We start from the raw sequence: 13,957 nt of genomic DNA, 5'->3' as shown, positions 1-13,957 counted from the left end.
TGAAGACATCATGGTGTCTGTTTGAGAGTGTCATAAACTGAGAATTACCAAAATTTTCATTCTGAGTATCTTTTGTTTATTTTTAAATTGAAGGCTTGTATAACATTCAAACACAAACAAAAACAAATATCGTTTGATTATCAAAATTATTTGAAAAGTTACATGTACATCAATTTGAAATTTTGACTCAAGTCTGTTCACATTTTATGATCTTTACTCTTTAGGCATGTAATTTTTTCAAGGAGAAATAGGGCACTTGAACTTAGATGGCAGAACTGTCCTAAAGGGGACTACCATCATTACTGTATACAATGTAACATGTATTTTCACCCTGTCTTATTTTTGGCCCCTTCACACTTGAAAACAATTTTGGCCCAATTTAAATTCACCAGGCATAGTTGTGAGACAATGCAGTTTACTTTGAATTCACCCTACTTTAAATTCACCCACTTGTGATGAGGGCAAAAATAAAATGGGGGCAAAAATTTCCCATATAAAGAAGAAAAAAGTCAAAATCAAACACTTAAAGAAATAGTTTAGGTCAGTAACACATTATTTAATTACCAACATACACACAGGGAATACATCTGCAATTTAGCTAAAATATATGTATGTTCATTTATAAAGAGATTAATTGAGAATCAATTGCTCTGATACTCTCTTCTTCTGTCAATTCTCTGTTTAAAAACTTCCACTTGACAATTTTCAACTTTTTGAGGAATTTTCTTCTTTTAGCAGGATTGCTAAAATCATAAACTAATCCTTGAAGTGTTACTGTAGAAGAAACTTCAACACTTTTCTTCCATTGCTTTACCAATTTCAAAAATCCATTTCTATTTTCCTTTGAAGTGGAAAAGGTTTTATGATTATCTTGTGTTTGTCCCTTCTCTTCTTCATTTACCTTCTTCTTTTTGTTCCTTCCATCACTCTCACCCCATTCCTCATGACTGAAATCTTGTTTTCTTTTCCTTCCTGACTTTGGTGCTACATATCCATCCACTAACCTTGATGGCGTATTTGTTATTTTCCGCTGCTCTTTCACTTTCCTTTTCACTTCCTCTTGCTCCTGATAAACGATTCTTAATTGATCAAGATCTGAAGAAAATCGCGTCACAAGTTTCCGAGCACTCTTTAATTTCTTGTTTTGTCTGAGAGGATGCACATTCTTATGAGATTCATGTTTCAATTTCTTTAATGACTTAATATAAGTCTGGACTAGATTCTTTTCCTCTTTATGTACAAGAGGCAAATCATTTAGTATTGTTATTAGTTCCTCAAAGGAGCATTTCCTCACAGCTTTATTATCGATGAAGACTTGAGGCATACTTCTCTCTTTAGTTTCATGGTGACAAAACATCTGTCTTGGTCCCGTGATTTCTGGCATACCACAAACAGCACCAGATATACAATGTCCCTGATCATTCTTGACTTTAGGAATCTTCCTTTTAGATACATTCACAGATGGACCAGAATCAGTAAAGTTACATTCATTTACATATTGTGGGTCTTTATTTTGCTGTTGAACATTCTCAAAAGCTGGTTCTCCTTTACCTTTCCTTGAATTTGGTAGATGTGTTTCAGTTTTATTTCTACTCATATGCTGAATTCTAGGAACTGGTTCCCCTTCATCCTCACTAGAAATTTGATGATCTCTAGAAACTGGTTCCCCTTCATCCTCACTGAAATTTCGGGAATATATTTCTTCAATACTCAAATGCTGAACTCTAGAAATTGGTTCCCCTTCATCCTCACTAGAAATTTGATGATCTCTAGAAACTGGTTCCCCTTCATCCTCACTGGAATTTCGGGAATATATTTCTTCAATACTCAAATGCTGAACTCTAGAAACTGGTTCCCCTTCATCCTCACCAATTTCTGATTGTTGCATTTTTGAAAAACAATCACTGCAACCTTTCTTCGTGTCCTTGTGTAAACTTGTGACTTTATTTCTGTCCCCTGGTGATGATGTTATCTGAGATTCATCGTTTGTGTCAGAAAGCCAGTTATTGTCTTCATCATATGATTCATCTTCTCTGTCCTCCTCGACAATATCTACAAATCAGGTAAAAGCAAAATGTACGTTTCTTATCTCTGTAAAGATGTACATTGTATATATGTATATACTCAAGAGCATTTCTCAGTGTTATTTTTTAGAGTAAAGAGATCATACCTCTCTGAAAAATAAAGTATTTTATCTTCTTTGGTTCAACACTTTCCATATACTTCTCCTGATAAGTATTACTGCAATAAAAAAAAACATGAAATACTGTTGATTTTATTCACTTTAACTAAATTTCTTATCTATGCAGTAATCTTATCCCTTTTTAGAATACACTAAAGATGAATAACACCGTTCTTAAATCTTAAAGTATTCCAAAATGATTTATAAATTTATAAATTTGATCTATTATTTTTGCTTTTAGAACTTTATTCAATATCTTATTTTAAAAAAAAAAAACCCTAATCAATACCCGGTAGTACCTGTATATATAGGCTTGCAGCATTTAAGCATACTATGCATAGAAACTATTCTGGATTTTCTTTGTACAACTAAGGCAATTGAATCTCTGCTGTGTCTGACTTAAAACCATGCAGGAGACATACATGACAAGGGGGAAAGCTGTCAATGTGACAGCAAACCGGGTTTTCTTCTTCTGAACAGTTACGTTGAAATATGTAAGATATAATGATCAAATTCTCTATGAGATAAAGAAAGACATATTCCAAAGAAATCATTTCAGTGTTGAACCATGTGATGTCTTAAAATGGTTTCCGTTTTTTCCGATCATGACAAGGAACACATAGCAGGTGTGACCAGTTGGCAGGGGATGCTCACTCCTCCATGGCACCTGATCCCACCTCTGACATTTTTGGAAGTCCTTGTTTGCTCTGCTCCCGATTTGTATTGTTTTAATGGGACTTGAGCTTGAATACTGTTCGTTATCTCCTTATTTCATTCCATCCCCACCACACCATTCCCTTTCCAACACTGTTTTTTTTTTTTTTTTTTAAAAATGCATGTTCAGTAGACACCAACCTTTGATACAAATCTAATGGCTCCGGCTCATCATCTGATTCTGCAATTGTGTTTGGTAAAACTACACCATCTGGTAACTGCAACCAAGGTACATAGAATATAGATTAAGTTCACATTTTTGTGAAAGATGAATGCAATCCATCTCTACAGCCCTCACTTTTATATTCACTCCCTCTCTTGTTAGAAGTAGGGGTAAATTTGAAACCTGGAGCTTGTATTGCACAAATAACAGAATATATACATGCATTGGTAGTTTTTACATTTTGGCAGCATACACTTAATTTCCTCTAAATCCATATTCGACTCCAAATATGCTTGTATTATTTGCATATTAATCTAGTTAACATATGTATAAAGCATCTTCTTCATTGTGCCAAGAAGTCTATGACCTGCAACTGTTTAAAAATTTGAACACTCTTACATAACAAACAAACATTCACAGAATTTCTTGCAAAGTAAAGACAATTTGTTTACACTTTTTATTATAAGAGACCTGAACCTTGCTTACATATTTACAATAATTAAATCAGTTCATAAATCACATTAACATATGAGTAAAATAATACTAACCCATGGATGAACAGTAGGAACAAAGACCTCCAGACATGGATAAAGTTCTCCATACCACCTTGTGCAATTGAGGAGACAGGTTTTTGCCAGAACCCTATAACCATATAAAATTGTACAATCTGCTTGCATGATAAGGTTTAGAGTAATATGGCCCTTCAATTTGTTTGGATTTTAAAACAAGAAAATAAATGACACACTGAATATACATGTATATTTCTTTTTTGGTCTAAAACATTGCATGTAGAAAGAAAATTTTGTTTGATTGATTGATTGTTGTTCAACGTTAAGGCCATTGAGCAGTGAGGGATCCTTTTCATGCCAGCGCCTACTGCGACACAGGACCTCGATCGGTTTATACGGTCTCATCTGAAGGACTGGTCTCCACATCCCGCAGTGGGATTTGAACCCGCAACGTAAGGATCAACTACTTACACCGCGACTCTACAGCGAACGCTCTAACCACTGCGCCACCTGGGCGACGAAAGAAAAATTTTGAACCCCAGATCTCCTGGGAAAATGGAAATGATGTCAATTAAGATGCAGTTTAGCAACCTTGTCAAGACTTTAAATACATAGGAGGTCCAAAACAAGTTTGAGAGAACTACCTATTTTCTTGTTTTTTTTCCCAAATAGGTTGTCATAACATTATCTGCATATCAAAATTATCAAGGGAGATAACTTCCCTATTAAAAATATTCTTTAAAATAAAATACTTTAAAAATCTACATATATATATAAATATATGGAAGGATTTTTTTTCCTTTTACATAGTCATTACTAATGTAAACAATACTAATAAAAACTTTAAATAATAGTACAAAAGTCCTATTTCTACATGCTATTGCAATCAACAAGAGACAGTGTGAATTGCTTCCCCTCAAACTTACCATAACCTGCTGATGAGAGCCATTAGAGTCAGATTCTGGGGTACTAGAGTTCCAATGGACAATTGTTGCTTCAGATGACTTCCTTTTGTCAAGGAGTGTTTACTTAGCACAGAAAGCAATTAATAGGTACAAATAATTAAATACTGGAATCTAATATTGCTAGCTTTGCACAAATATAGTAATCAAAATGAAGGATTTTCAGGTAAAATTAAAAAAAAATTATAAAATAAGTTTCAGCACTATTTCTAAGTATATTGCTATCCCAGACAAATCTAAAATGTTATTAAACTTATTATGAAGATTTTTTTCTCTCCAAATGGTAACATTTACATCCAAGGATGTTTCTCTCTCCTTGGCAGTCAATGCCATTTGCTCAATGTGATGCATTTTAACCTTTCCTCTACATAAGGATACATATATGCTGTGAAACAGTATTTGGTTGTCTGCTTGTAAAGATGTTTGGCTCCCATCAATTTGACTAGCAGGTGCTCCATCATTTGTTGAGTAGGAAGATAGACACTTCTGGCCATCAAATTGCTCCTGATAATAGAAAAGAAAAAACTTACTTAAAAGTAAATTCTTCTTTTATTACAAAATTTGGTTGGCATCTAATATGGTGTAATTGAATTTGTAAAAACACATTTTCATTGCTTTATAAAACATTGAAGGACATAAATAGTTTACTATCTTTAAAGATATTTGGATATTGCTTACTTACTGTTGTAAAATGTGCAATAAATTGTCCACAATCTTTTCCACTTTCATTTCAGATAATTTTGCTAAACATACTTTTATCTGTATTGAAGAAAACAGATGTGTAAATTTCATGAAAATCTAACAATACAGTGACAAAAACTAGATTTCATTGAGATGGTGGCCATCTCAAAAGGCCCCGCTTTCAGCAATGAACATGAAAATGTAAGGTAGCCTATTTTTGACCTTGACCCTTGACCTAGAAACTTCATTCAAGGTCACTGCACATCCATTGATCAATGGCACTCTGTGAGTGAAGTATGAGCCACATTGGACCAAGGGGAGAGAAGATATGCTCTGGACAAGGATTTTTCATATAATTCTGCTATGACCTTAACCTTAGACCTAGAAACATGGTTCAAGGTCACTGCACACCCTTTACCCAAAGACACTCTGTGGGTGAAGTATGAGCCAGATTGGTCCGAGGAGAAAGAACATATGCTCCACACAAGAGATCTTGGACAGACAGACGGATGGAAGGATGGACAGACAGACTGATCACAATAGGGCGGGGCCCCAATGAAGTAAACAGACAGCAAGAGGACAATTTTAAGACATCGATGAACAAGCTACAGGAACATACCCTTTTTAAGAATTGAAGAGTTTTTTCACTCCGCAACTGAGCATTCAGTTTGTAGATGATACGACACAAAGCAAATTCCTCAGTGGAAAGGACTATCTGTTTCTCTTTAGCCATCTCGATCTCTTTCAAGACCATTAATACCATTTTCACTTTACCTGTATTTATAATATGAAACAAAGTTTTAATGTTATTTATGTATGATTATACTCAACATAATATGCAAACAATTCTCAAATGCCATTGTAAGAATACATGTACTAAACCATATGATCTAATTACAACCATTCTAGTGTTGAAATTATTCTTTTCAACAGAACCTGCTAGTAAAGTTTGCCTTGAGACACAGCTTTCGTATTCTATCATAATTAAGATTGATACATGCAGATGCATATATCTAGTTTTACCTAATTTAATGAACAGCTGATAAAGGTCAGGTTGCTTTTACTTCAACACTGTTCACTGCTGTTTATTTTTGATTTGTCGAATAAACATTAAAAAATAACATCTATATTAAGATTACCTCTCTCAGTCAAAGGAGTGCAGAGAGATATTATTGGTGGGGGTCTCAAAAAACGATTATTCCAGACTGTTTGTAATGGACCTGAACCAGCCATTTTCCTTGTCTACCTCAACCACGTGGTGAAAGATTCTGAATCAAATAAACGCTTTGAATTTGATACTTCATTATGGTTTTAAACGAAAACATTTTTTTAAAAAAAATAACATATTTCTATAGGACGAAACATTTCTTCAAAAATTGAAGTATTTGACAAAATATAGTTACATATGAAAATATAAATTATAAATTAAAACGCGGATTTTCATCGGGCTAAACTTCGTGTTTTAGTTTTTTCTCCACGTTCAAACTTCCGGTAAAAATAAAAATTTTCCCAAATCCGAAGTCGTAGTAGGTTGTAGAAGGATGGGGCTCTGTAAATGTCCCAAAAAGAAAGTTACGAATCTTTTCTGCTTTGAACACAGAGTAAATGTTTGTGAGAACTGTTTAGTTGCAAACCATGCAAAGGTATGCGTTCAAAAAGTGACTTGGTTTTATAGAAAATGCAGCATGCAAATGATTGACCATTTAAAAATATTTTTGTGCAGCGCTCTAGCACTAATTACTATTTTTTAGCTTGTTGAAGTATAAGTTCTGAAAGTTTTTATTAGCAGCAGAGACCTTGACGCGTTTAATATATAAAGTTACAAGAAGCCAATGTTTTTCATCATGGATAGCTATTTATTACATATTTACAATTACATGTATTATAATGTCTAGTTGAAGCAGACAGTTTTATCAGAGACATATAAAAACATGGTTTTTATATGTCTCTGGTTTTATAGTGTAACTTGTGAAAAAGTGTGAAGTACAGACCAAAATTCGAACCTGTGCCCCGTGTATCAATAAGGTGCTCTACCACAGGGGCTTGCTCCCGGCGTGTAATAATTATTTATTTTTAAAAAAATCATACATTAATACTAAAACTACACAAGGGAGGACGCCATTTTGGACCCCTTCCCCGCTTCAACCTCTGTTTTCGTTATATTTTCCCATATTTTACTGACTCACCGCCTCGGATCTGTCAAGTAATGATTCTTCTAGGACATAATGCTTAAATTTTCCCCTTGGAGCCTCTACAATACACATTTCAGACTAATAATAACCCAAACTCGCTCTTTAGGACAGTTGATAGGGACAGAAAATGAAAACACATTCGAAAATCTCGGGGTTTTTCTACTAGTTAACACAGCTGCTAATTATAAATTTGAAAAAACCGCGTTCTAATTCAAATTATCCCTTGTGTAGTTTTAGTATTAACGTATATGATTTTTTTTAAAGAAATAATTATTACACACCGGGAGCAAGCCCCTGTGGCTCTACCAACTGAGCTTTCTGGCCACCGGAGATCCGAACTAAAAGTTCTTCACCTCTAAGACCGGACCCAGATAAAAATAATGTAAAACAAAGGAATGTGTTTTTAAAAAAAATGCTTTCTCATTAATTGGTTGAAAAGGATCAGATAGACACAAATATGTAATATGTATGATAATGGTCAGCTAGTCCAAGCTAGAATTTACTTCTGGCACAGACTAAATAAGAACCCTCCCCCTTCCCCCCTTGAAGTACAAAGTATTTCTTCTATACATATAATAATGTAGATTAAGCAGGGTTCTCACTAGGATTTTGCTAACTTGAGTCCCAGGACTCAAGATTTCTGAGAAGGTTGCGTCCCAGCTAAATTTGATGCGTCCCAGAATAATTATGTTGAGTCCCAACTAAATTATTGCAGTATCCCTCCATCCAAACATCAATATAAATCTTTATCATTTTATCAGTTTGTTTACGCAATATTAACATATTCAAGTATATAAACTGGTAATGCATTCAAGCCATATTCTAAAATACACGCGTAATCAATTGCCATAAAAATTAACTTGGTGTTTATAAAGCTAAAATTAACTGTTGCATAATCAACTAGTACCCAAAAGTTGACTGTATACAATCACAGGTGTCATGTGCAATGAGGCGTAACTAATCCTGTCGGTCGTCTGCACTGGGTGAAATTCACGAGATAATCAAGCCGCATTTTGTATACAAGCAGTAATTATGGTTTCTACATGTAGATAACACTCAAGATTCAAAAGTGTGTGTGTTTTTTTTGTTTTTTGTTTTTAAATCTGTTACAGCTGTCGGAGTTTGGCATGCGACATTATTATGACTATGGACTAATAAACATGAAGTATCTTAATTATGATCAATCCCTGTTTAAAAAAAGAAGAGAAATAAGTACAAGAAAAGTTATTTCTTGGATGAACCTTATGATAGTTACAGGAAGGTTTCGATTAAATATTACTTTGACAAATCCCAACATCTAAATTCCCCCGTTTTTGAAATTACCCGAATTTTCCCGCTAACGAGGACGCGTCCGATCATGAGTCCGCGGACGCATCGTTTTTAAGAACCTTGCGTCCCAAGTAATTTTGCTGCGTCTAGGACGCAGATTCTTGCGTTAATGAGAACCCTGTTAAGTGTATAGGCATACCCTTAAGTATGTAGAAATATCCTTTTTTCTTTAAAGACAAAAAAACATTTGAACAAAAATTCAAGTCAATTTTAATTGATGGTGACCTTTCTTTTCATTAATAGAAAGATTTTTAGAAAAGTGCTTTGCATTGATAAAAATTGACCCTTTTAAGTTACTGGTATACATGGATGTTATTATTGCAAATAACTTTTTGTTTTTGTCTTTTACAGTGTGTGATCAAGTCTTACCTGCAGTGGTTACAAGACAGTGATTACAACCCAAACTGTAGCCTGTGTCACCAGTTACTAAATGATGAACAGTATGGAGATTGTGTTAGATTGACTTGTTATGGTTAGTCCATGTTAATTACGTACATACAATTAAGCACTGATTTCTTATTTTTGGATGTTGTCAGTTGAATAATAGCCTCTGGCCTTACCGAAAAATTGAATACAGTGCATAAGCATGGTATGACAATTTGTTGGCACGGACAGGGGCTGTTATATGACCAACAACATCCAAATATATAAGAATTCACTGCTTATATTTACATTCTTTAATTTTCTCTCTTCGTAAATGTTAATTTCATTCATCTTCTGTTCATTATAAACTTAGTACCTTTCAGAAGTGGTGTGGTTAATAGATGTAAGAGCCATTCTCACTTGTAAAGTTAAATAATGCAAATGAATATTGCTAGGGAAGAAAATAACAAATGCATTTTAATCAAACAATTGTTATATTTTTACAACAATTTAACAGGGTAGTTGTTTTAATTAAATTGAGCCAAAACAATATACATCTTGGATATATTTAGTGTATTAAGAGTATATGTAGTTCCTATTGTGTATTCTATCACACAGTGACAAGGTTTCTTGTGTGTTATAGGGGGTTGAATGTTGCAGATTTCCAGTGGATTTCTTGAAGAAAATAACACTGAATGTAAATATTGTTTAAGGAGGCTGGGGGGGTCAACAAATTAACCATCAGATATAACTTATTTTTTTAGATATGATATCTTAAGCTGGCAACTATCATTTGGCAAAGAAAAAATTCATACATTTTAGTTTTAAAATTTGATCATTTTTGTATATCTTTATATGGAGCTCTTCTTCTAAAGGAGATCAATATAGTCTAAAAACGGCCACGACCACCCAGCCCTCTTAAACAAGACACTGTATGTTGTATAAATATCAAAAAGTACAGCTGAGAAGAGCAGAGTTTTTTTGGCTAGCAATTCAGAAGTGGTGTATATCAATTGTCTAAAATAACTTTCTTATCTATTGCTTTTCTGATTTGCTTCTTGGACATTATTCTATTATTCATGTAGGAACATTATGTTAATTAATACCAAACTCACCTTGTTCTTCTCATGGGAGATATTTATTTTTTATTTGTTTTTCAGATATTTTTCACTGGCCGTGTCTGAACCAATATGCCCAGCAATTCCCTGCCAACACAGCACCTGCTGGCTACACCTGCCCAACCTGCAGTGCTGGAATCTTTCCTCCACCTAACATGGTGTCACCAGTGGCAGACAAACTAAAAACACTCCTCTCTACAGTGAACTGGGCCAGAGCAGGCCTGGGATTACCACTGGTACATCTCCTGACTATGTTTTGAAAGTTTCATTCAATTATTGGTGTAATCATGATATTTTTTTTATGCCCAGATTTGGTTAGATTTTACAAGACTTCATAAGAGTCTGCCTTGTGAAATAAAAGAGTTTTCAAAACTCAGTAGCTGAGTATGTAGATCACCAGACATAGCATGGCAAAAATTCTAATTTCAAGTCCCATTTGTTTTGCATGATATCACCAAAGAAATTTTTTTGGTTCATTTATTTCACTTTATTTGCCACTTTTTATAGATAGATGAACCACAAGAGCCAGTCCTCCCTCCCCCACAGGAGGCACCTCCACTGACACAGAGTACTCCAGTGAAGTCGGAGGCCACCTTACCCACACAGAACACACCACAGAAATCTGGCAGTGTTCCAAGTCATGTGACTACTCCTTACTCCACAGGATTTTCAAGCACACCAGCTGCTTCTCCTTACCCCTTAGGGGCCTCACCAAACCCCCAGACAGGGAACTCATACTCTCCAGTGTCACCTCCAAACTACAACAACAGACCAAGTGCTCATGTTCCCCCTAATCAGCACAGTGTGATCAGCGTGGATGAGGGGACCTCAGTGAGGGGCCAGGATAAACTCTCATTTGGAGGTATAGACAGGACTGTAATGATTTAGAGGGCTTCAATTGTCTTTTATTATACAATATTTACATTTCCAACTATTTTCTCCGTGAGAACTCTTTGAAAGTTGTGTGTTGACTCCTCAATATTTACAATTGAATGTAAATTTCGCAAAGTGAAAGGTCAAGTGCCTAAATATGCACGTCAATCTGTTGTGGCTGTCTTTATGTCTGATGTCAGTGGATGGGGAATATTGAAATTAACATGGAATGCCTCAAGTATTTTAAATCTATTAGTTAGCATTTTTTAATTTTATATTAACATTTTTATTTTACATATAAATGTAAATATAAGGAATCACTATCTAGTTTTGGCTATGCCAGCAGTCTGACTAAAGCCAGCCCCTACTATTTCACTTCGAACGAAGTGAAATAGTAAGGGCTGGCTTTAGTCAGACTGGGTATGCCAGGACATCAACACATCAACAACAGTTGGAAACGTGGGATAATTTATGCAAAACGGACTTAGCCCATTATGCAAATTATCACACATTTCCAAATATCATTGATGCCCTGGCATACCGTGATTCCTTAATTGTATCATTTAGAAAAAAATATTTTAATTCATTTTCCATCAGGAAGATTCCATCATTCCAAGAAAACTGATGGTGAGATTCACTGATTTAATATTTGGCATTTTGTACAAAACCTACTGTCCTAATGTTGGTCAATATGTATTAACAACTCCTCAAAAAATATCACTAGCATATAGAGAACTCACAATCTCCCAGGGTTTCTTTCACCTTTTTTTCCTCCCTAATATCACACTTGCATTCATTCTCGGTTTCTCTCAGTTTCACAGTGATAAAACAGTACATTTCTTGTGCAGGTTTATTAATTATTTTACAGATCCTAGAAAGTTATTTGATTCCACAAAAGAAGACACAAATTCCATATTTAATACATCACAGGACCACGATGAAAATAAGTACAGAAGAAGATCTGCGATGGAGTGGCTCACCAAATGGCTGAAGTAAGCTCTGTTTGATTTCAGTTAAGGCCTTTTAGGTGTAGCATCAGAAACTGCCACACCAGGCATTGTAAATTGAAGAAATATTTTCTTGCTCAAATTCTAAGTACTGAGTACATGTATCTCAAGTATACGTGTACATAAATTGGCTTATTCAAAATTTAGCGCAATTACTGGATATGGAGTTGTTGGCAAAATCATGAATTAGCGCTATACATGTCCATGCCGTATATTGTATTTATAATTGATTTCTTAGCGGTATTCATGAATTAGTGCATTGTTGTCTGGGCCAAAGTGGCTAAATAATGAAGCCTGCTTTTTTAAGTACACGTACAGTATCCTCTTATCAATAAAGAAATACATGTCGGTAGATTTTTATTGTTTCTCCTCTTCCTTTTAGGTCTCGAGATAGTAAGCATGGAAAGAAAGATCCCCTGACTTTAAGGAAGCGTTTTCTGATGGTTTTATTAATCGGTGTGATAGGATTTTTGACAATTATTGTGATATTCTCAAAATTAGGTCGAAGTGATGTTGATGAGGACCCATTTTTAGGAAATCCCCAAGTGAGAGTGATGGATGAGATCCTAGATTGATATTATGCCTGACACTGAAAATGTTTTTATCTGTAGACTTCTTACTGCAAGTCAGCAAATGCATGTATTTTGTACATATTGTTATATGAAGTGAAAAATACGAATTACATTTTTATCAGAAAGACTTGGTGAATTTTATTAAACTGAGTTTCATTTAAAAGATTTTGACATGAAATTCTCTTTTTATCCTGAAATTTGATTAAAGTTGATCAAGTTTGGATGTCTTCTTTCAACAATTCCAACATGATTGGTGGCTTATATGACATAACTCTCTCTCTCTCTCTGACAATGTTATCAATGTTATATCTGGTTTAAATACTAAACTTAAGTCTGTAAAGAAAATTATCAACTTGTTCTCTTGGTAGACATTTGTGACACAACTTGACCTCCTTTGTAAATTTTGACGTATGAGTTGATGGGGGTAATTAACTGAACTCAAACCATACAATGTGTAGCTTTAAAATAAAAATGTCAGAAAATGAAATGCTTTTTTGCCAAGATGGTAACATGTAATCATTATGTGGTTTATATATATGACTAACTGCATTTGAAATTTACTGATTTTATTGATACAGCTATATAAATATTTGAACAGAATTTTGAACACCTGCCTGAATATCAGTGTGTTAAAGAAAGTCAGGCATTCTCTGCATAGTTTTAAATTTAGGCCTCAAGTTGATATCTCAAACTGTTATAAAGCTTGAATTTTTTTTATTGGTCTTGCCAAGCTCCTGATATATACTTCATTAATTGTACTGAAAACTTATTAAACATGTATCTGGAGAAAAACGCTTTTAGACTACTATATAAATGTATTCACCAATGAACTTTAAGTATAATGTTGTATGGGTTTAGTGTATGGACTGTCTGTGACACTTTTATTTGAAAAGATGAAAATGGCTTTCATGAGATAAAGCTGACTATAACATGTATAGTGCTATGTGATCGAAATGGATAAAATAAATTGTTTGTTGTGAAATTTCGTACACTTTTAACCGTGTCACAGAGATCTGATTGTTGATTTGCATGAGTGCAATTTTTATTTATTCTTAAGATGTTTGTAATATATTGTTTTTAACTTAAAGTGGATGTTATATTTGATGTATATGTACAGAATGCAGATTCATTCGGTGAGAATTTTGCTTTGGTTTTTATAAAATATGTAAAACCACTGTATTGTTACATGTATATGAGTCATATTATTCTTGTTCATTGCATAATGAATATCAAATAAATTAAGATTTTCATTTACTCAAATTTTTCTTTTAATTATTTGGGAAAACATCAGT

The 13,957-nt window shown here is 34.1% G+C and overlaps 2 protein-coding genes across 2 annotated transcripts; one reads left to right on the top strand and one right to left on the bottom strand.

Annotated features, from left to right (window-relative positions):
* Positions 1–319: 319 nt before the first annotated feature.
* On the bottom strand, positions 320–6,449 carry LOC133183978 (uncharacterized). Its single transcript, XM_061318851.1, has 9 exons — positions 6,351–6,449; positions 5,831–5,985; positions 5,213–5,289; positions 4,909–5,034; positions 4,495–4,572; positions 3,608–3,701; positions 3,038–3,114; positions 2,171–2,241; positions 320–2,052 (listed from the first exon to the last, which is right to left on the bottom strand). Exons 1-9 carry the CDS (start codon positions 6,442–6,444, stop codon positions 620–622), a joined length of 2,205 nt encoding a protein of 734 aa, XP_061174835.1. The 5' UTR covers positions 6,445–6,449; the 3' UTR covers positions 320–619.
* Positions 6,450–6,719: 270 nt separating this feature from the next.
* Positions 6,720–13,919, top strand: LOC133183977 (zinc finger protein-like 1 homolog). Its single transcript, XM_061318850.1, has 6 exons — positions 6,720–6,854; positions 9,084–9,204; positions 10,256–10,449; positions 10,721–11,075; positions 11,955–12,078; positions 12,476–13,919. Exons 1-6 carry the CDS (start codon positions 6,753–6,755, stop codon positions 12,666–12,668), a joined length of 1,089 nt encoding a protein of 362 aa, XP_061174834.1. The 5' UTR covers positions 6,720–6,752; the 3' UTR covers positions 12,669–13,919.
* The last annotated feature ends 38 nt before the right edge of the window (positions 13,920–13,957 follow it).

Source organism: Saccostrea echinata, unplaced genomic scaffold (genome assembly GCF_033153115.1).
Source record: "Saccostrea echinata isolate AGI-Se365-2 ecotype Australia unplaced genomic scaffold, CSIRO_AGI_Sech_v1 ptg000009l, whole genome shotgun sequence".
Taxonomy (NCBI): Eukaryota; Metazoa; Mollusca; class Bivalvia; order Ostreida; family Ostreidae; genus Saccostrea; species Saccostrea echinata.
The sequence above is the reverse complement of the archived record's forward strand: the minus strand, read 5'-3'. Positions and strand labels throughout refer to the sequence as shown.

Coding starts and splice junctions, on each gene's coding strand:
- LOC133183978 (XM_061318851.1), bottom strand. CDS start 6,444: ATGGCTGGTTCAGGTCCATTACAAACAGTCTGGAATAATCGTTTTTTG. Junction 5,035..5,212: donor TTATTGCACATTTTACAACA/GTAAGTAAGCAA, acceptor TTCTATTATCAG/GAGCAATTTGATGGCCAGAA. Junction 4,573..4,908: donor TACTGTTTCACAGCATATAT/GTATCCTTATGT, acceptor GACAAAAGGAAG/TCATCTGAAGCAACAATTGT.
- LOC133183977 (XM_061318850.1), top strand. CDS start 6,753: ATGGGGCTCTGTAAATGTCCCAAAAAGAAAGTTACGAATCTTTTCTGC. Junction 9,205..10,255: donor TGTTAGATTGACTTGTTATG/GTTAGTCCATGT, acceptor TTTGTTTTTCAG/ATATTTTTCACTGGCCGTGT. Junction 12,079..12,475: donor TGGCTCACCAAATGGCTGAA/GTAAGCTCTGTT, acceptor TCTTCCTTTTAG/GTCTCGAGATAGTAAGCATG.